General features: G+C 47.0%; 1 protein-coding gene across 4 annotated transcripts in view; it reads right to left on the bottom strand.

Moving 5' to 3' along the window:
• The window catches only part of ZNF274 (zinc finger protein 274), a 30276-nt gene extending 22760 nt beyond the window's left edge, over positions 1-7516 (bottom strand). Inside the window, exons 1-4 of one of the 4 annotated variants that reach the window (XM_002829899.6) lie at positions 7383-7425; positions 6827-6904; positions 5010-5136; positions 3795-3890 (exon numbers count right to left, since the gene is read on the bottom strand). In XM_002829899.6, coding sequence (XP_002829945.4) covers positions 3795-3890; positions 5010-5136; positions 6827-6859 — 256 coding nt within the window. In that variant the 5' untranslated portion in view covers positions 6860-6904; positions 7383-7425. The other 3 variants (XM_054541317.2, XM_054541318.2, XM_063720359.1) reach the window with 3 other exon arrangements.
• Positions 7517-21898: the final 14382 nt, after the last annotated feature.

Here is a 21898-nt window from a genome sequence, read left to right as displayed (position 1 = left end):
GGTTTGGGGTTGAGGAGAGTCACAGAGAAAGACTCTAGCCCTCTATTCTGTGGCAAACAGGTCATCACCAAGGATGGGGGTTAGGTGCAGATGTCACAGCTCAATACTGCCAGAAGTGGGTAGTTCTGATGCCACTTGCATCACAGCACAGAAAACAAAGAGAAGGGAAAGCATCCAGTGTGCTCCGCATTCAGCACACTGATAGAAAAGCTGACCAAGCAAACACACAAAGAAAACCACCTCCCAACATAATTTATGAATACTGACACAAAAACCCTTTAAAAATTCAAAACTCCAGCAGCACGTTACAAAACTTCTATATCTATTATACTCCTATGTTAACTGCTCAAAGGAGAAGAATTGTGTGACCACTTTAGTATGCTCTAGAAGGGAAATAGGAGATACTACCGATTTTTATTCATTAGAAAAGACAACACGACTATTTGTTAATTCAGATAAAACCGATTTGAATCAAAGCAGAATCTAGCATCAAGCTCATCAAAACTAGAAACTTTTCCATTTAAGTCAGAGACTAGATACCAACTCTTTAAACTCTGAGCTTCACACGATTTTGGACATACTACCCATGATGAATACAACTACGTGATGTAACACAACTGTTACAGATGATAAAAAAATTGGCCAGGCATGGTGGCACATGCCTGTAGTCCCAGCTACTCAGGAGGCTGAGGCACGAGAATCACTTGAACCCAGAGGGTGGAGGTTGCAGTGAGCTGAGATTGCACTGCCCTCCAGCCTGGGTGGCAGAGGGAGACTCCGTCTCAAAAAAAAAAAAAAAAAAAAAAAGACAGAGATAAAATATTTTTTTTTTTTTTTTTTTTGAGACGGAGTCTCGCTCTGTCGCCCAGGCTGGAGTGCAGTGGCGCAATCTGGGTTCACTGCAACCTCTGCCTCCCAGGTTCAAGTGATTCTCAAGTGATTCTCCTGCCTCAGCCTCCCAAGCAGCCGGGACTACAGGTGGGAGCCACCACACCCAGCTAATTTTCACCATGTTGGCCAGAATGGTCTCGATTTCTTGACCTCATGATCTGCCCACCTCAGCCTCCCAAAGTGCTGGGATTACAGGTTTGAGCCACCATGCCCACCCAGCCAAAAAAGATCAAAGAATTTAAGAGCATGACAAGTTCATATGGACAGCTATGCAAGACCATGAGGCAGGATTAACCTGATCAGGTAATAGTAATAATGAAAACCTAATTAAATGTAATACACATCCCAACAGGATTTTCTCAATGAACACTGACAAGCTGAGAATAAGTGTTCATTTGGAGAAATAGATGGCTAAAGCCAGCTAAGACTTTTTCTTTTTTTTAAATAACAAGGGGAACTACTATATATCAAAGTACAGTAACATGGCATTTACTCAAGAGACAGAAAAGATCAAGGGAGAGTCCATAGAGGCCTGTATATAAAGACAGCTATTTAGTCCATGACAAATATGGTATTTCCAATAAGCAGAGGATGAACCCCACCCATATATGAAAGGAAATTCCAGATAAACTGAACTAAAAAGAAAAAAATTTAAGTGCTGTGATCCCAGCACTTTGGGAGTCTGAGTCAGGAGGATTGCTTAAGCACAGCAGTTCGAGGTATATCACAAATACCACAACACACTAAAGTGTTTGGATAATCTACCTATATATGATACAGAATCTAAAACAGAAACAAAGACATATTTGAAAAGAAAAAGAAATTATAAAACTTCTGTATAGAGACTACATAAAGGTAGACACTACATGGTCTAGGATATGATATTTCAATATTAACATCCAGAACATAGAGAATTCCCACAAATAAACAAGAAAAAAATGGGAAAATACATGAACTCACAAAAGAAAAACTACAAATAGGCCATAGATTTATAAAATATCTCCAACTTGGTCCATTGTGCAGAAAATGTGAACTAAATTGAACATATTGTATTTATCCCATCAGATCTGCAAACCTTAAAAAGACCATTACAAATTGCTGTTGATAAAGAAGAAAAAGAGTTGTCATTTACTTCAGCCAACTCTATGTATGCTGAAGGATTTTTAACTTTTTTTTTTTTTTAGACAGGGTCTCACTGTCAACCAGGTTAGAGTGCAGTGGCATCATAGCTTACTATAATCTCAAACTCCTAGCCTCAAGTAATCCTCCTGCCTTGGACTCCCAAATTGCTGGGATTACAGGCATGAGCCCCTGTGCCTGGCCTATTTTTAAAGATTTTTATATATATATACACATATATATTTTTTACATACATATATATATATATTTTTTGAGATGGAGTCTCTCTCTGTCACACAGTGGCATGATCTCTGCTCACTGCAACCTCCGTCTCCTGGGTTTAAGCGATTCTCCTGCCTCAGCCTCCCAAGTAGCTGAGATTACAGGCGCCCACCACGCCCAGCTAATTTTTGTATTTTTAGTAGAGATGGGGTTTTACCATTTTGGCCAGGCTGGTCTCAAACTCCCGACTTCAAATGATCTACCTGCCTTGGCCTCCCAAAGTGCTGGGATTACAGCCATGAGCCACCGTGCCCGGCCTATTTTTTTTTTTTTATAGAGACAGGGTCTCAAACATCCTCCCACCTCAGCCTCCCAAAGTGCTGGGATTACAGGTGTGAGCCACTGTGCCTGGCCTTAAAGGATTTGAGATGGCAATCTGTCACTACCAGATTTTTAGTTTACAACATTGGTTGATCTTGTAGTTCCATTTTTAGAAATCCAACCCACAGAAAAACCAACTTGTTCGTGCAAAAAAAAAGTATGCAAGGAAGTTTTCTGCAGTAAATTTAATGTCCATCAAAAGAAGAAAAATCAAATGTGGACCACACTGAAGCTGTTAAGAATAAAGCAGAGATCGGGCACAATGGCTCATGCCTGTAATCCCAGCACTTTGGGAGGCCAAGGTGGGTGAATCACTTGAAGTCAGGAGTTCAAGAACAGCATGGCCAACATGGTGAAACCGTCTTTTACTAAAAATACAAAAATTAGTCTGGAGTCATGGTGCACACCTGTAATCCCAGCTACTGCGGAGGCTGAGGCTGGAAAATCACTTGAACCCGGGAGGCGGAGGCTGCAGGGAGCTGAGATCATACCACTGCACTCCAGCCTGAGCAACAGAGTGAGACTCCATCTCAAAAAATAAATTAAATAAAGCAGACCAGACAGACATGGTGGCTCATGCCTGTAATCCAGCACTCTGGGAGGCTGAGGTGGATGGATCACTTGAGCTCAGGAGTTCAAGACCAGCCTGGGCAACATGCCTATAGATCCAGCTACTTGGAAGGCTGAGGTAGGAGGATAGCTTGAGTCCAGGATGCAGAGGGTGCACTGAGCTGAGATCATGCCACTGCACTCCAGCCTTGGTGACAGAGACCCTGTCTCCAAAACAAAAAGAAGCTGACCTGTCTGTATTATAACACCCCCAAAATGTGTATATATATTCACATACATTCACGTAAGCCTATGTAAGAAAGTCTGGCTGGAAATACACACCAGGGTTACCAGTGATTATGAGGGGAGGGCAGTAGACAATGCGTGTAACAGACTAAGGGAGCCCCTACTGTCAACACAAGTATCACCTGCCACCAGCAACAGGTTCACTTTCAACCAAGCAGGACACTGCTGATTCTGGAGCCAGAGAAAAACTTAGAGTTTGGTTCTGCAACTGCTCATCACAGCATCCCACCTGGGGTATCCCAATGTCTACTGCTTTTCCAAGATATTGGTCCCTCACTAATCAGTTGGCCCCTTCCCTGTGGGGGCTTCCCACGTCTGGTTCTCACCTGGAATGGTGTCTTGAGGAATTCCTCTCTCCACTGGCCAGAAATCTTCTGCCTCCTCTAACTGAGATACCACATCTGGTTTGGAAAGCTGATGTTCTGCTCAAAGGAAAAGAGACAGAGCTTGTGGGGGTCTGTGTTCAGGAGAAAATGCTATCCTACTGCAGCACAAGCCGTCTCCAGCTTCTCCCCTGCTAAGGCACGACATGACTTCTGGCCTAAAGCAGTGAACACAACTCCATCCATCCCTGTTGTTGGCTTTCCTAGACTCTTTTGCCAAGCAGCTAAGGGGCCCAGTTCTGGTCAGCCAGACACAAAGGGAGATCGGTCAGCTGGGAAAGCTTTTGCTTTCTGGTTAAACATGACAGCTGTGAAAGAGAGTTGGCTGGGGCTACCCCTTCTCCTTGTTTCTGCCTTGAACACAGATGCAATGCTTGGAACCACAGCTGTGCAATGACTAGGGGGAACATGGAAAGGTTCACAATAACCAGAGTTTGAAGGGACAGGCTTTTTTGTTTTTTTGAGACGGAGTCTTGCTCAGTTGCCCAAGTTGGAGTGCTGTGATCCGATCTCAGCTCACTGCAACCTCCTCCACCTCCCAGGTTCAAGGAGTTCTCCTGGCTCAGCCTCCTGAGTAGCTGGGGTGCTCGGCTAATTTTTGTATTTTTAGTAAAGACAGGGTTTCATCATATTGGTCAGGCTGGTCTAGAACTCCTGACCTCAACTGATCTGCCTGCCTCACCCTCCCAAAGTGCCAGGATTACAGGCGTGAGCTACCGTGCCTGGCAGGGACAGGCTCTTTGATGCTACTCCTAAGCTGATGGGACACTGGCATCACATTGTCTGGAATTTCTGCGGAGTTTGTTTTTTTTTTTTTTTAAATAGAGACACGGTCTATGTTGCCCATGCTGGTCTCAAACTCCTGGGCTCAAGCAATCCTCCTGCTTCAGTCTCCTAAAGTGAGCCACCATGCCTGGCCGGAACTCTTGTTACAAAAACAATAAGCATCCACTACTGCAGCTGAAAACATCCCTAACAGACCCATCTCCCTGGTATTCAGGGAGGGATGGACTAGGCAATGCTTCAGAAGTTGTACTGAAAAGCTGCCCTTTTCCTACTGTTGCCCCTGCAGTCTGAGCTCAAGCAGACACATACTTCAGAGGTGCTACATTTGTGCTACAAAGCACAGATCCTTCTTGACCTGGAGGCCAGCCTTACCCACTGAGACCAGGTTCCTGTAGTTCTCCAGCATCACTTCCCTGTACAGGGACTTCTGTTTGAGGTCCAGCAGTCCCCACTCTTCCGGGGTAAAACCCAGTGTTACATCTTCAAAGGTCACTGGTTCCTAAAAATCCAGATTCTTGTTCAGCCACGGGCCATCCGCATCCACGACAAAAGAAAGACAGGGGAGGCTGACCAGGCCAGTGAAAGCACAGAATGGTCTACAAGATGACCCAAGGGCATTTTGGGAGTCTCATCCTGAGTTCCTATCTTTGTCTGAAACCCCAAGCAAACCCAAGCTTGACTCTATTCAGGTTTCAATAAGGAGAGCAACACATGAGACCTCTGTAGCATATGAAAATCTGTCCATTTATTTTATTTTATTTATTTTTTTTTTTGAGACAGAGTCTCACTCTGTCTCCTAGGCTGGAGTGCAATGGCGCAATCTTGGCTCACTGCAGCCTCTGCCTCCCAAGTTCAAGCGATTCTCCTGCCTCAGCCTCCTGAGTAGCTGGGATTACAGGCACACACCACCACGCCCGGCTAATTTTTGTATTTTTAGTAGAGATGGGGTTTCACCATGTTGGTCAGGCTGGTCTCGAACTCCTGACCTTGTGATCTGCCTGCCTCGGCCTCCCAAAGTGCTGGAATTACAGACGTGAGCCACCGCACCCGGCCCTACTTTTCTTTTCTTTTTTTTTTTTGAGACGGAGTCTCCCTCTGTCGCCCTGGCCAGAGTGCAGTGGCACGATCTCGGCTCTCTGCAAGCTCCGCCTCCCGGGTTCACGCCATTCTCCTGCCTCAGCCTCCTGAGTAGCTGGGACTACAGGCGCCCACCACCATGCCTGGTTAATTTTTTGTATTTTTTAGTAGAGACGGGGTTTCACCGTGTTAGCCAGGATGGTCTTGACTTCCTGACCTCGTGATCCACCTGCCTCGGCCTCCCAAAGTGCTGGGATTACAGGCATGAGCCACTGCGCCCGGCCCCCTATTTCTTATTCATTTGAAAATTCTGACTTTGAGAGTGGTGCGTATGCCTCCTAGGGAATTCTCTGAGCTGCACCATCACACCCAAGCCATCAGCCCCTACCCAGGGCCCTGATGCTTCTTTCTATCTCCTTCACCTGTCAGAGATCCAGCCTTACCTGTCTTTTCTACTTGTTATTGAATTCTGCTGCTGTCACCTCTTGCTTGATGCCAATTTATCTGCTGAAATCTAAACATAAGCCTGATCCCTGCATAGACCTTTGGGAGGCCGAGATGGGCGGATCACCTTAGGTCAAGAGTTCGAGACCAGCCTGGCCAACATGGTGAAACCCCGTCTCCACAAAAAATACAAAAAAAAAAAAAAAAAAAATTAGCTGGGCATGCTGGCACACGCCTGTAGTCCCAGCTACTCAGGGAGACTGAGGCAGGAGAATCACTTGAACCCAGGAGGCGGAGGTTGAAGTGAGCCAAGATCGCGCCACTGCACTCCAGCCTGGGCGACAGAGGGAGACTCCATCTCAAAAAACAAAAAACAAACAAACAAAAGACCTGTCAATTACTCTTCCCAGTATAAAGGATACAAAGAAGAGCCTTAACCTGGCCTTCAGAAGCCCCTACAATCTGGTGTCTATTCTAACTACCCTTGGAAAATCAAGCAACCTGCGGTTCCACCATCACGCAGGATCTCTCATGCCCAACCAATCTCTACCCCCTCCCCGAGGTGCTCTGGAGGATGGGGGTATCTCAGGGAAGGTGGTATCTCACCACCATCCGCATCCCCCCAGGTGCAGCAGCGGACTCAAAAGCCGAAGGAAGCCTCTACTCACACAGGACCAGGCCGTCGGAAGCCTTGAGGCCATAGTTTCCTCCTTCTCACTGTGTCTTTGGTGGAAGTGGGCAGAGTCCTGAGAAAACCGAAGTTGGGAGGGGAGGGAGAGGCGTAAGGGGTCCGCTGGGGAGCTACCGCAGCCTCCGCCCAGGAACGGCTCCCTCAGCGGGAAATGACAAGTCCACCCAAACTGGAAAACGCCCAGAGTGAGTCATAGGACTCCCACAGGACTGGATAGGACCAGTTTTCCCCTCCCCGAGAAGACACCGAGCCTACTCTGTCCCGCGCATCGGAGGGGATCGCCTCCCTGGCCCAGACCCCACGCTCCCGGAGGCGATCTGTTCTCTCCACCCTGGCGCCCCGAAAGCACTGTCTCCCTTCGGGGTTCCGGGTCACCGACCCCATCCCACAGAGCGGCGGGAGGACTGCAGGCACGGCCGGCTCAGGGTACCCGAGCCCGGCGGGAAATGCAGAAGCCGCGCTCGCCCCCAACTAACGGTTCCGGACCCGCCCAGCACAGCCCCCGACGGACGCAGGTCTCGCGCGGCACTCACCCGGCGCGCGCCGCACAATGGCGCCCGTCGGCCGGCGGCGAAGTGCGTCAGCCCGCCGTCCCGGACTACAACTCCCAGACGCCCCCGCGGCGCGCCAGCTCGCTTCACCCAGCGGCGGCCATCTTGGCTGGCCGGTTAGGGGCGGCAGGCGAAGCCGGGGACAGCAGGAGGAGGGTACTCGTCGATGTCCCTTGGCGGTCCAGCTGGGCAAGGGGAGGCCTCTGGTGAGGGACGCTAGGCCGCAGGGCCCCACACTAATGTGGGCGGCGACCCGAGCTGGGAGAGAGTCGTGCCCTGCCACGAAGACTACCACTCTTGGGGCAGAGAAGAAGCTGGAGAAAGGAAAGGAGCTGGACAGGGGTCAGGCCGGAAGTGCTGGAGTGGGTGATGCTTGGTTGGGTGGCGGTGGGGGCGGGATTAATTATGACGTCCCTTGAGAAGAGGAAGAGCGGGTAGGGCCGGAAGTGCAGGGGGCGGGCCTAACTGGCCGTCCATCTGGGTGGAGGGGCGGGGACAGGGAGGGCGGGGAGCATGTAGGAGGCGGGGCTAGAGTCCACGCAACTTTTGGGGAAGCGGGGGCGACTGGAAGACGGAAGTCGCGGGGGGAGTGGGGAGAGGTACTGAAGTTCCACCAGTTTCAAAGGCGAGAAAGAAGGGGAGGACTGGGAGAGCCGGAAGTGTGTAGGAGTTGGGACTGACGGCACCTGTTTCTGGGAGATGGGTCCTGCCTGGAAGTGAGGGTGGACAGGGCCAAGTGTCCACTCAAGGTCAGGGAGGGGAGGGAAACTCGGAGGACCGGAAGTGTGATGGGAACGTGGCCAAACGTCCACCCTAGTTCTGGGGATTAGAGGAAGGGAGTAGGAAGGTCAGGGGTGTGCAAGGGGTAGGAGGGAAGACTAGGTGGACCGCAAGTGTGATGGGAATGAGGCCAAACGTCCACCTTAGTTCTGGAGAGATGATCAGGGCTAACTACCCCAGGCATTGGGGAGGAGGAGCAGGATCCTCTGCCTAGTGTCCCCCTGTGGTCCAGTTTGCTCCTGGAAGCTGAGGTGCTCATGTCTAGGGAGAGGAAACCTAAGTCTGTAGCTGTCCAGGACCTGGTGTGTGCCACCCATCCTTGGGCCCAGGGTGTTCTCATCTTCCTTGGGAGCTCAGGACAAGGAGGTATTCTCTTGGCTTCCTCAAGGACGGACATCTGGTGTTTTCTTATCTTCCTTAGATCCCAGGTCCTGGTATGGTCTTGTCTTCTTGGGACCTGAGGGCCCTAATGATCTCCCTCGGTGCTCAGGGCCTTGTGTACTCTTTCTTGGTACTTCCTGGCAGGTCTCAGCAGCCCTCTGCCTCCCTGTGGTGGTCGTGTACACTGCCTGCTAAACTTGTTCCACGGGTTGTTGGTTTTATTGGTCACTGTGGAGGATCCAACCTCAGGCTACACATTGTTAAATTGTTGTTGCTATTAGTGTGTTGATTTTGGCATAGGAGTATTTACTCAGAGACTGTGCAGATATCTTATAGTCTAATAATATTTCCTTGGATTTTTCTTGTCTATTATAGATACAACACTATCCCCAATTAATAAGTAATTTGATATCTTTTTTCCATATTTCAACTTTAAAAAATTAACATTGTATAGTCCTAGCTAGTATGACAGAGCTATGTTAAGTAGTCATGTTTACTAATAGTCTTGTTTTGTTCTGGATTTGAATAGGGATACGTCTAGCCCTTCATCTTCAAGTTTGATGTAGGCCCTTAATCTCAAGGAAGCAAACCCCCTTGGAAATTCTTTTTTTCTTTCTTTTTTTTTTTCTTGTGACAGGGTCTTGCTCTGTCACCCCGGCTGGAATGCATTGATGCGATCACAGCCCACTGGTGTGATCACAGCTCACTGCAGCCTCCACTTCCTGGGCCCAAGTGATCCGCCCAAGTTAGCCTCTCAAATAGCTGGGACTGCAGGTGCACGCCACCATACCTGGCTTTTTTTTTTTTTTGAGACAGAGTCTTGCTCTGTCGCCCAGGCTGGAGTGAGGTGGCGCAATCTCGGCTCACTGCAACCTCTGCTTCCTGGGTTCAAGCGATTCTCCTGCCTCAGCTGCCCAAGTAGCTTGGACTACAGGCGTGTGCCACCACGCCTGGCTAATTTTTGCATTTTTAGTAGAGACGGGGTTTCACCATATTAGCCAGCCTGGTCTCGAACTCCTGACCTCAGGCAGTCCGCCCACCTCAGCCTCCCAATGTGCTGAGATTATAGGCATGAGCCACCCCGCCCGGCCTCTTTTGTACTTTTTTGTAGAGACAGAAACCTCACCATGTTGCCCAGACGGGTGGAAATTCTTCTAATGATTTCTTTCTATTTATGTGGTATAGGATAAAACCTGATTTTTTATTAAAAGGATTTGTTTTTGAGACAGGTTCTTGTTCTGTCACCCAGGCTGGAGAGCAGTGCTGCAGTCATGGCTTACTGCTGGCCCAACCTCCTGGGCTCAAGTGTTCCTCCCATCTCAGCTTTCCAAGTAGCTAGGACTGACTACTGGTGTGCATCACCACACCTGGCTAATTTTTAATAAATATTTGTGTAGAGATGAGGTCTCAGTGTGTTGTCAGTGCTGGTCTTGAACTCCTGGACTCAAGCAATCCTCCCACCTCGGCCTCCCAAAGTGCTGGCATTGCAGGCGTGAGCCACCATGCCTGGCCAAAGATTTTTTTTTTTTTTTTTTTGTTTTGAGACAGAGTCTCGCTCTTTCGCTCAGGCTGGAGTGCAATGGCGCAATTTCACCTCGACTGCAACCTCTGCCTCCCGGGTTCAAGGGATTCTCCCTGCCTTAGCCTCCTGAGTAGCTGGGCGTGCCACCATGCCCAGCTAATTTTTGTATTTTTAGTAGAGATGGGGATTTGCCATGTTGGCCAGGCTGGTCTCGAACTCCTGACCTCAGGTGATCCGCCCACCTCGGCTCCCCAAAGTTCTGGGATTACAGGCGTGAGCCACTGCGCCCAACCTAAAGATGGTTTTATATAAGTATATTATTGAAGATTGATTTATGAGAGCCATTTTAATTCAACTTTTAATAATTGCATACTCTTTTTCCTGTTTAGCAAATTAAATATGCTGTTTATTGTAATTTGTAAAAAAAAATGACTTCTGAAGAAATGTTAACTATTAAACATGTAAAATGTTGAAAAAATGTTATTTATCGTTGTTGGATTTAGACAGTGCCTTGATTGCTTGTTCAAAACCTTCTGGGCCAGATGTATTTTGGAATTCACGATCATTTGGATTTTAGTACGATGGTAATGTATTTGCACTATACAGTATGTAAACCCCTAAGAAGTCTGAGGTAGCACCTGGCCATCAAACACATGAGTATATCTGTAGCAAAATACAAGAAGATTTATACTAGGTGGAAGAGAGACAAAATATAAATAGCCTTGTTCATGTAAATTTTGCAGACCCATAACAGGGAGAAATTTTCTGTTAGAAAATATCTGGAATTTTGAATTGCATAGAAGGCATTATGGATCATAAGTGAAAATGTGTGTTTTAGAAATAGTAGTTATTTCATTCAATTGCAAAGTTTAATTTTTACTTTTTCTCTCTTAATATAGTCCGCATAGGGTCAGGTGCGGTGGCTCACACCTGTAATCCCAGCACTTTGGGAGGCTGAGGTGGGTGGATCACCTGAGGTCAGGAGTTTGAGACCAACCTGGCCAACCTGGTGAAACCCCGTCTCTACTAAAGGGGGCTCCATCTCAAATAAATATATATATATATTCCACATAGTCAGGCATAGGTTTATTGAGATACTGAGTTATTTAAATATATTAATATTTTTCCATGTGCTTTTTTTTTTGAGATGGAGTTTCGCTCTTGTTGCTCAGGCTGGAGTGCAATGGCACTGTAACCTCCGCCTCCGCCTCCCGGGTTCTAGCGATTCTCCTGCGACATTCTCCCTAATAGCTGGGATTACAGGCAGATGCCACGACGCCCAGCTAATTTTTATATTTTTAGTAGAGACGGGGTTTCACCATGTTGATCAGGCTAGTTTCGAACTTCTGACCTCAGGTGATCTGCCAGTTTTGGCCTCCCAAAGTGCTGGGATTACAGGAGTGAGCCACTGCCCCTGGCCCCATATGCTTTTTTTAATCAATGGTCTACTGTTGGTTTAAATTAAACAACATATGGCCGGGCACAGTGGCTCACGCCTGTAATCCCAGCACTTTGGGAGGCCGAGGCGGGCAGATCATGAGGTCAGGAGATCGAGACCATCCTGGCTAACACGGTGAAACCCCGTCTCTACTAAAAATACAAAAATTAGCCAGGCATGGTGGCGGGCGCCTGTAGTCCCAGCTACTTGGGAGGCTGAGACAGGAGAATGGCATGATACCGGGAGGTGGAGCTTGCAGTGAGCCAAGTTTGTGCCACTGCATTCCAGCCTGGGCAACACAGTGAGACTCCATCTCAAAATAAATAAATGAATAAATAATAAATAAATAAACAACATATGACTAAGAACAAAATATGTAAAGCTATAAGTTGGCCCAAACCATTAAGGCAGCTGGATCATTATGGCAGCTAGTGGTGTTCAACTGAGTCCTAAGCCAGCTGTGCAACTGAATCATGGACCCAGGATTTGATCTCCACTCATCATTCTCTGGCTCTGTTGCATCACACAGAGCATCTCAAATTGTTCCATGTAAAGGGGGACACATTTTAAAATCATTTTTAAAAAGAAGAAAGATGTGTCTTCCCATTTTTGAAATGTGAGCTTTGAGGACACCTCTTTGAACTTCTGAGAGCTTGGGAACGTAAGGTTGCAGAAGTGTGGATAAATTAATGTGCATTTGAACTATAAATTATTAATGTCATAGCTTTTTTCCCAGAAAAGAGGCTCTTTGGTTACTGCTGCTCATTTGCCTGTTTTCCCCAACATCAAAGGTAAACTCACCATCAAGATAATCCACACTGGACATAACACATGGGGGAAAGGCTAAGAATTTGGGCTCTGAGCAGAGGCCAATCACAAACAACCTCCAGAAAACGGCCTGCCTCAAAGAGGAATGCAGGAAGTCCACAGAATGCCGGACAAACCAGTGAGGCAGGTTGGGAATAATCTAGTACACGCCTTTGCACCCTGTGTCCGTTAAGGCATGTTTGGTTGGAAATAAATAAAAACCCAAATAACCAACGCCATTTTCTCACAAAGAAAATCTTCAAGTATAGGTCTTTTCTGGTGCTGGTTAAGCTGCCCACTGAAGTCACGGAGGATGAGGCTCACTCTTTCCCTCTTGCTGTCCTTAGTGTGGGGCATCTTTTCTTTAGGCCAGTAGGATGTAGACAAGGAACAAGCCAGCCGCACACCTCTTGCTAGTCCTGAACACAACCCATCTCAATATTTCCTGCCTTAGGAAATCGACCTTTTCTTCTCTGATGAGAACTGACTCCCGTCTCTCTTCTTGGGTCTTTTTCTTGTTTACTCCTCTATTCAATAACCATGGAGGATACACACATCGAAAATGAAAGAAATCTGCTCTCAGCAATGTTGAACATTTTCCAGATATTCTTGTTACTACAAATAAAGTATGAGGCCAGGCTCATACCTATAATCCCAGCACTTTGGGAGGCCAAGGTGGGAGGATCACTTGAGCTCAGGAGTTCAAGACCAGCATGAGCAACATAGCAAAACCTCGTCTGTATTAAAAAAGCAAAAAACGTAGCTGGGTGTGGTGGCACACTCCTATAGTCTTGGCTACACAAGAGGCTGAAGTAGGAAGATCATGAGCTAAGGAAGTTGAAGCTGCAGTGAGCCCTGATTATGCCACTGCACTCCAGCCTGGGCGACAGAGCTTGACCTTGCCTTAATAAATAAATCAACCTGACATGAAATAGACCTAAGTGCTGTAACGACTTGGAAAGGAAACCTAGAAATGCATTTATTAATATTAACATACTTTAAAAACCCAATTGAAAACTTTAAAAATCAAGATACAATAAGCCAGGCAGAATAAAAAAGATGGACAAATCAACACCACAAAGCAATGCACAAAATCTATACCTGCAACAAGTATGTTGAAATGGAGGTTCCTTTCACAGTAGAATCATAAAAACAAAATGTCTGAAATTAGTTTGTTGGGAAATGTGAAGATAAGTTTTGGAAGAATTACAAGTAAACTTACATAAATGAAAATGCTTATCAAGTTCGAGGATGGATGGCCAATGAGTAAAGTGTCAGTTACCCAAATTCATCACTAGATACAATGAAAGAGCACATAGGATTACAACAGAGCCTTTTGGGAGGCTTGACCCTTGAACTTTCTTTAGTGCTTCCCCCTCCTCCAGTGTGAGAAAGAACTGATTGCTATTCTTCAGATAACCAATTGGCTTCAAACTCATCTTAAGGAGAAACGCCTGCAGAAATGACTAGTTCAGGCATGTTCTTTGCTTTTGCCAATAAATTTAGACTTCAGAGCCATCAATAGCATACGGTTCTTATCACGGAGTTCTTTAGGGGCCATGGTGAGGGAATCATTTTGTGGTTCAGCAAGTTGGCACAGTTTATTTTGAATGGAAGTGTGTGATTAATTCTGGGCACCTATTTTCACCCAGAGAGGACCCATGACACACTCTATGAAGAACAGAGAAAGAGAGAGAGACAGCATCCACATCTGCATGGATCACTTGAGTCCACCACATCCCAGAGTGTGCTTCCATGTCACACCCTTGGACTTGTGGAATATCTCCTTTCCATCGTTGCAGCCCCTTGGCTGTGCCTCTGAGGCTACCAGGCCCTTCCTTCTGACTGCAGTGGCCTCTGCTCTGCATGAGATGTCTGCCTTGCAGGAAGTGTCTCTGAGTCAGGGCAGCAGGGGCCATCCTGAGCCAGCAGAAATGGTTACCTGTGATGGCTGCTCCTAGGAGTCCCCAAAAACTGGCTTAGCATGACCAAACGAGACTTGAGAGCAGAAGCTGGTGGGGAGCAAGAAAGGGTTATCGTGTAAGGTGTAGTTTTGGCAGAAGTGACAATATGCCACCATTCATGATCTTAAATTTCACTGACTGGGCACAGTGGCTCACATCTGTGATCCCAGCACTTGGGAGGCTGAGGTGGGTGGACTGCTTGAGGTCAGTAGTTCAAGACCAGCCTGGCCGATATGGCAAAAACCTTTCTCTACTAAAAATACAAAAATTAGCCAGGTGTGATGATGCATGCCTGTAATTCCAGCTTCTTGGGAGGCTGAGGCATAAGAATTAATTGAACCCAGGAGGCAGAGGTTGTAGTGAGCTGAGATTACACCACTGCACTCCAGCCTGGGTGACAGAGCAAGACTGACTAAAAAAAAAATTTTTTTTTTTTTTCATTAAGTCCAGGCTGGGCACAGTGGCTCATGCCTGTAATCCCAACACTGTGAGGCCAAGGTGGGAGGATCGCTTGAGCCCAGGAGTTCAAGACCAGCTTGGGGAACACACTTGCCCAGTTTTTTGTGTGAGATTCCATCCCTACGAAAACAAACAAAACACTAGTTGCGTGTGGTGGTGTACACCTGTAATCCCAGGTACTCGGGAGGCGGAGTTGGGAGGCTCGCCTGAGCCTGGGAAGTCGAGGCTGTAGTCACACCACTACACTCCAGAGACTCTGTCTCAACACAAATAAAACTAAAAATCACAAAATAAAAAATGTAATTAAATCCAGATGTAAGGGCTTCTAGGGCTGACCCCTGGGCTCAAGTATGAGCTGTAGTCAGGCACTGTCCATCCTTTAGCTCGGCCCTCCCCAGTGTAAGGCCTCGGTTCTTTCTGAGGCACACATCTTTGCAGTCTTAAGATGGTGATTACAGTTCCACGTCTAGCATGTAGCCGTGCAACATTTGGCTGAAGAAGTTGGCATCAGGAAGTGTATTTGCTTTCTATTGCCACTGTAACAAATTACCAAAACTTTGTGTCTTAAAACAACAACAAATTTATTGTCTCACAGCTGTGGAGGTCAGAAGTCCAAAATGGGTCTTACTAGGCTAAAATAAAGATGGCAGCAGGACTGTGGTCCTTCTGGGGGGTCTAGGAGAGAATCCGTTTCTTTGCCTTTTCCAGCTTCTAGAGACTACCTGCTTTCCTTGGCTTATGGCCCCTTCCTCCATTTTTAAAGCCAGCAGTGTAGCATCTTCAAATCTCTCATTCCATCATCACATCATCTACTCTGATTCCTGCCTCAAGTTATACAAAGACATTTGATTAAATAGGGCCCACCCCAAGTAATCCAGAATAATCTCCCCATCTCAAGAATCTGGCCAGGCATGGAGGTTCATACTTGTAATCCCAACACTTTGGGAGGCTGAGGCAGGAAGATCGCTTGAGCCAAGGAGTTCGAGACTGGTCTGGGCAACAGAGCAAGACCCCGTCTTAACAACAACGAAAATAGCTGGGTGTGGTGGCATGCATCTGTGGTCCCAGCTACTCAGGAAGCTGAGGCAGGAGGATTGCTTGAGCCCAGGAGTTCCAGGCTACAGTGAGCCGTGATCACACCACTGCACTCCAGCCTGGGTGACAGAGTGAGACCCTGTCTCTAAAACAAAAACAGATCCTTAATGGCATCTTCAGTGTCCCCTTTGCCATGCGAAGGTAACATATGTATAGGTTCCAGGGTTTGGAATGAGGACATCTCTGAAGGAAAGGGGGCATTACTCTCCCTACCACAAAGAAGTAATACAACATTTTGGCCAGACACAGTGGCTCACGCCTGTAATCCCAGCACTTTGAGAGGCTGAGGTGGGCGGATCATGAGGTCGGGCATTCGAGACCAGCCTGGTCAACACGGTGAAACCCCATCTCTACTAAAAATACAAAAAATTAGCCGGGCGTGGTGGTGTGCGCCTGTAGTCCGAGCTACACAGGAGGCTAAGGCAGAATTGCTTGAACCCGGGAGGTGGAGGTTGCAGTGAGCCAAGATCATGCTGCTGCACTCCAGCCTGGGCAACAGAGTGAGACTTTGTCTCAGGAAAAAAAAAAAAAGAAGTAATACAACATTTTCGGAAGACTTCTCTGTTGCTGACTTGCTCTGACCCTCTTAGCCAGGATTGACACATGCATCCATGTCCTGGCTGGAGAAAAGCTGGAAAAGAGTGTAGCTGGTTTTTTGGGCATCTGCAGAAGGCGCCGGACTGTGCTGCAATGAAGGTGGGTGGCACAGCCACAGTAGCTGGCACAAAAGTCTGCTTGGGAGGAGCCCATCTACCCCAGAGACCTCTCCTCACATTAAGTTATAAGGCCACAAACCAGATGTGGATGGAGGTTTCTGGACTTGCTGCCAGCAAAGATCTGGAACTGAGGGTCAATAGCTCATGCCTGCAATCCCAGCACTTTAGGAGGCTGAGGCTGGAGGATCACCTGAGGCCAGGAGTTAAAGACCAGCCTGGGCAACATAGTGAGACTCCATCTCTACCAAAAAAATTAAAAAATTAGCTGGGCATGGTGACATGTGCCTGTAATCCCAGCTACTCAGGAGTCTAAGGTGGGAGGATTTCTTGAGCCCGGGAGATTAAGGCTGCAGTGAGTTATGATCAGGCCACTGCACTCCAGCCTGGGCAACAGAGTGAGACCCTTGTCTCCTTAAAAAAAAAAAAAAAAAGGAACAGAGTGAAGTCCCAACATCCAGGGAGCAGCTACCAGGACATGGGGACCCTGGTGGAGGATTGAATGGGGTTGAATGGGTGCTAGAAGGGAAAGATGGCATTCCGCTGAGGTAAGGGAGAAGTGTGAGCTCTCCCTTGGGTATAGGAGGGAAGCCAGAATTTCAAAACATGACAGAGAGAGAGAGACAGAGAGACTGAGAAATTGAGAGAAAAGTCTTTTTCACGTGAGGCTGCATGGTGGCTCACGTCTGTAATCCCAGCACTTTTGGAGGCTGAGGTGGGCAAATCACCTGAGGTCGGGAGTTTCAGACCAGCCTGACCAACATGGAGAAACCCCATCTCTACTAAAAATACAAAATTAGCCAGGCGTGGTGGCGCATGCCTGTAATCCCAGCTACTCGAGAGGCTGAGCAGAAGAATCACTTGAACCCGGGAGGCAGAGGTTGTGGTGAGCTGAGATCGCGCCATTGCACTCTAGCCTGGGCAACAAGAGTGAAACGCCATCTCAAAAAAAAAAAAAAAAAAAAAAGATTCATTTGTGAGACCTTTCCACTCATCCCTTTCCTCAGATACAACCCACAACACCCTCAGAACACCCCAGATACCCTTTTGGGCAGCTATGGGTGAAGGTTCCCCTCAATCTCAGCTCCAGTGGATGGCCCACTGGCCTCATTCTGTCTCCGTTGCTGCAGTGATTAATCCAGGGGCATGCAAGCACTCTGGTCCAAGCCAGTCAATGCAAGGCACCCTCCTGTCCATGACAAGTGTCAAAGCAATGAACATGAACGGAGAGTGAAGCCCAGGACTTTGATTAAAAGTTAGGAGAGTATGTTCGACTGAAAAATGTCCCCCAAAGATGTCAGGCCTGAATTCTTGGAACCTATGAATGTTGCGTTATATAGAGACGGGCTGCATATGTATTTAAAGATCTTGAGAGGGGAGATGATCCTGGATTGTGCATGTAATCACGTGTATCTTTACAAGAGGGAGGCAGAGACAGATGTGACCACACATACGCAGAAAAGGAGAAGGTGATGTGACTGTGGAGGCAGAGACTGGAGCTGTGCAGCCACAAGTCAAAACATGCCAGCAGGCCGGGTGCAGTGGCTCATGCTTGTAATCCCAGAACTTTGGGAGGCCGAGGCAGGCAGATCACCTGAAGTCAGGAGTTTGAGACCAGCCTGGCCAACATGATGAAACCCCGTCTGTACTAAAAATACAAAAGTTGGCTGGGCACAGTGGCTCATGTCTGTAATCCCAGCACTTTGGGAGGCTGAGGCGGGTGGATCACGAGGTCAGAAGTTCAAGACTAGCCTGGCCAAGATGGTGAAAACCTGTCTCTACTAAAAATACAAAAATTAGCCAGGCATGATGGCAGGCGCCTGTAATCCCAGCTACTCGGGAGGCTGAGGCAGGGAATTGCTTGAACCTGGGAGGTGGAGGTTGCAGTGAGCCAAAATCACACCACTGCACTCCAGCCTGGGTGACAGAGTAAGACTTCCTCTCAAAAAAATAAAAAAATAAAAAAAAAATAGGCCAGGCGGGGTACATCACGCTTGTAATCCCAACACTTTGGGAGGTCAAGGCGGGTGGATCACGAGGTCAGGAGTTTGAGACCAGCCTGGCCAATACGGTGAAACCCTGTCTGTACTAAAAATTTAAAAATTAGCTGGGCGTGGTGTTGCACGCCTGTAACCCCAGTTACTGGGGAGGCTGAGGCAGGAGACTGGCTTGAACTCAGGAGGCAGAGGTTGTAGTGAGCGGAGATCATGCTACTGCACTCCAGCCTGGGTGATAGAGCAAGACTCTGTCTCAATAAATAAATAAATAAATAAATAATAAAATTAAATTAAAAATAAAAATACAAAAATTACTTGGATGTGGTGAGATGCGCATGTCATGCCAGCTACTCGGGAGGCTAAGGCAGGAGACTAGCTTGAACCTGGGAGGCGGAGATTACAGTGAGCCAAGATCACACCACTGCACTCCAGCCTGGGCAACAGAGTAAGACTCTGTCTCAAAAAAAAAAAAAAAGCCAGCAGCCACCATAAGCTGGAAGAGTCAAGGAATGAATTCTCTCCTGGAGCCTCCAAGGCTTGAATTTGGCCCAGGTATGGATTTCATGCTTCCGGCCTCCAGAAATGAGAGGATCTATTTGTCTTATTTTAATATTTCTCTTATCTCTTGTTTTAAGACACTGAGTTTGTAGTAATTTGTTACAGTGGTGATAGGAAACTAATACAGAAAAAAAAAGCCCAGTCTCTTGAAAGAAGTTGAGCCATGTTGGCCAGGCATGATGGCTCATGCCTGTAATCCCACCACTTTGGGAGGCCGAGGTGGATGGATCACCTGAGGTCAGAAGTTCAAGACCAGCCTAGTCAACATGGTGAAACCCCGTCTCTACTAAATACACAAAAATTAGCCGGGCGTGGTGGTGGGCGCCTGTAATCCCAGCTACTCGGGAGGCTGAGACAGGAGAATCGCTTGAACCCGGGAGGCAGAGGTTGCAGTGAGCCGAGATTGCGACATTGCACTCCAGCCAGGGCAACAAGAGTGAAACTTCGTTCCAAGAAAAAAAAAAAAAAAAAAAAAAAAAAAGCTGAGCCATAAGGCTGTCAATGGGAGCCAATTTAAGAATAATCAATATTGCAGACCACTGAGGGAAAAGGTGGAAGGAAATTGAGTATTTGGAGACATTGTTGAACTGCTGGCTCATACTGATCCTGAAGCTATTCTGGCTAACTCTCCAGGCATGTGAATAAAAATTATCTGATGAGGTGGGTTAGCTGCTACCAGCCCAGCAAGCATCCTGACTCATAGCACAGCAGTGGCAGAGGCATTCGTTTTGTCTTTGAGACTGTTTAAAATGGCAGCATAAGTCCTTTGGATCCTATCATCCCATCAGCTTGCATATAGGTCTTCTTTCCTTCTTTCTTTCCTTCTTTCTCTCTTTCCTTCTTTCTCTCCTTCCTTCTCTCTTCCCTCCTCTCTTCCCTCTATTCTTCCCTTCTTCCTTTCCTTTCCCTTCCCTCCCCTCCCCTCCCGTCCCCTCCACTCCCCTCCTCTCCCCTCCCCTCCCCTCTCCTCTCCTCTCCTTTCCTTTCCTTCCTTAGATGGACTCTCACTCTGTCGCCAGGCTGGAGTGCAGTGGCGCAATATCGGTTCACTGCAACCTCTGCCTCCTGGGTTCAAGTGATTCTTCTGCCTTAGCCTCCCAAGTACCTGGGACTTCAGGCGCTCACCTCCATGCCCAGCTGATTTTTGTATTTTTAGTAGAGATGAGGTTTCACCATGTTGGTCAGGATGGTCTCCATCTCTTGATCTCATGATCTGCCCATCTTGGACTCCCAAAGTGCTGGGATTACAGGCATGAGCCACTGTGCCCGGCCAGCTTGCATATAGTTCTAAAACATTTGTTTGTTTGTTTGTTTATTTATTTATTTTTGAGACAGAGTCTCGCTCTGTCGCCCAAGCTGGAGTGCAGTGGCGTGATCTCAACTCACTGCAGCCTCCACCTCCTGGATTCAAGCAATTCTCCTGCCTCAGCCTCCCAAGTAGCTGGGACTACAGGCGTGCGCCGTCTCACCCGGCTAATTTTTGTATTTTTTTGGTAGAGACGGGGTTTCACCATGTTGGCCAGGATGGTCTTGATCTCCTGACCTCGTGATCTGCCCACCTCGGCCTCCCAAAGTGCTGAGATTACAGGCACGAGTCACCATGCCCGGCCGTTTTAAAACTTTTAAAATTAAAGTTTAGTCCAGGCACGGTGGCTCACACCTGTAATCCCAGTACTTTGGGAGGTCAAGGCATTAGGATCACTTGAGGTCAGGAGTTCAAGACTAGCCTGGCCAACATGGTGAAACTCTGTCTCTACTAAAAATACAAAAACTAGCCAGGTGTGGTGGTGCTTGCCTGTAATCCCAGCTCCTCAGGTGGTTGAGGCAGGAGAATCACTTAAGCCCAGGAGGCAGAGGCTGGAGTGAGCAGAGATCACACGACTGCACTCCAGCCTGGGCAACAGAGTGAGACTGTTGTCTCAAAAAATTAATTACTTAATTAATTTAATTAAAGTTTATATATAACCTTTATATATGTAAACTATATAAGCTTTAAACATATATATACATAAACATATATATATAGGCATAAAGTCCTCAACTTCACAGCTTGATGAGTTTTTTTATATATGTCTAAATATATAAATATATAATGTCCATATATAAAAATCCATCACACAGGTCAACAGAAAATATATTTCCAAAACCCTGTACCACTTCCTGGTTAATATCTCCCAGAGTTAACCACTATCCTGATTATCATCATAAGTTTTTTTTCTGTCCTCAAACTTCATATAAATGGAATCATACAGTCTATGGTTTTCTGTGTCTCGCTCCTTTCAGTCAACATAATGTGTTTGAGATTCATCCAAGTTGCTGCATGTATCAATAGTTCATGTTTGGTAAATTGCTGAGTAGTATTCCACTATGGATGTACCACATTTGGTTTGTACATTTTATTATTGATGGACTGCTGGGCTGTATCCAGTTTTGGCCCATTATGACTAATGCTTCTATAAGTGTCCTTTTAGATGTCTTCTGGGGACATGGCTCATACATGCACTGTGAGAAATTACTATTATGTTCTCTTGGGCAGTTTTTCCAGAAAGAATACAAATTCTGAATGCTAACAGGTCTGAAAATGCTTACTCTCTCCTCATATGTGTGAATGATATATTTGCTGAGCATCAAATCCTGAAATCAGAGTCTTTTTGTTTCTGGAATCTTCACTTATCTTCTAGTGTCCAGGGTTTCAGAAGAGAAACCAATGCTGCTTATGCATACCCTGTGCTCTTTGTAAGGGATTTGCATTGAAACTTGTGAAGTTTGCACTAGTTTTGGAGT

This window comes from Pongo abelii, chromosome 20, assembly GCF_028885655.2.
Source record: "Pongo abelii isolate AG06213 chromosome 20, NHGRI_mPonAbe1-v2.0_pri, whole genome shotgun sequence".
Classification (NCBI taxonomy): Eukaryota; Metazoa; Chordata; class Mammalia; order Primates; family Hominidae; genus Pongo; species Pongo abelii.
Note: the sequence above shows the minus strand (reverse complement) of the source record. Positions and strands in the feature narration are given on the sequence as shown.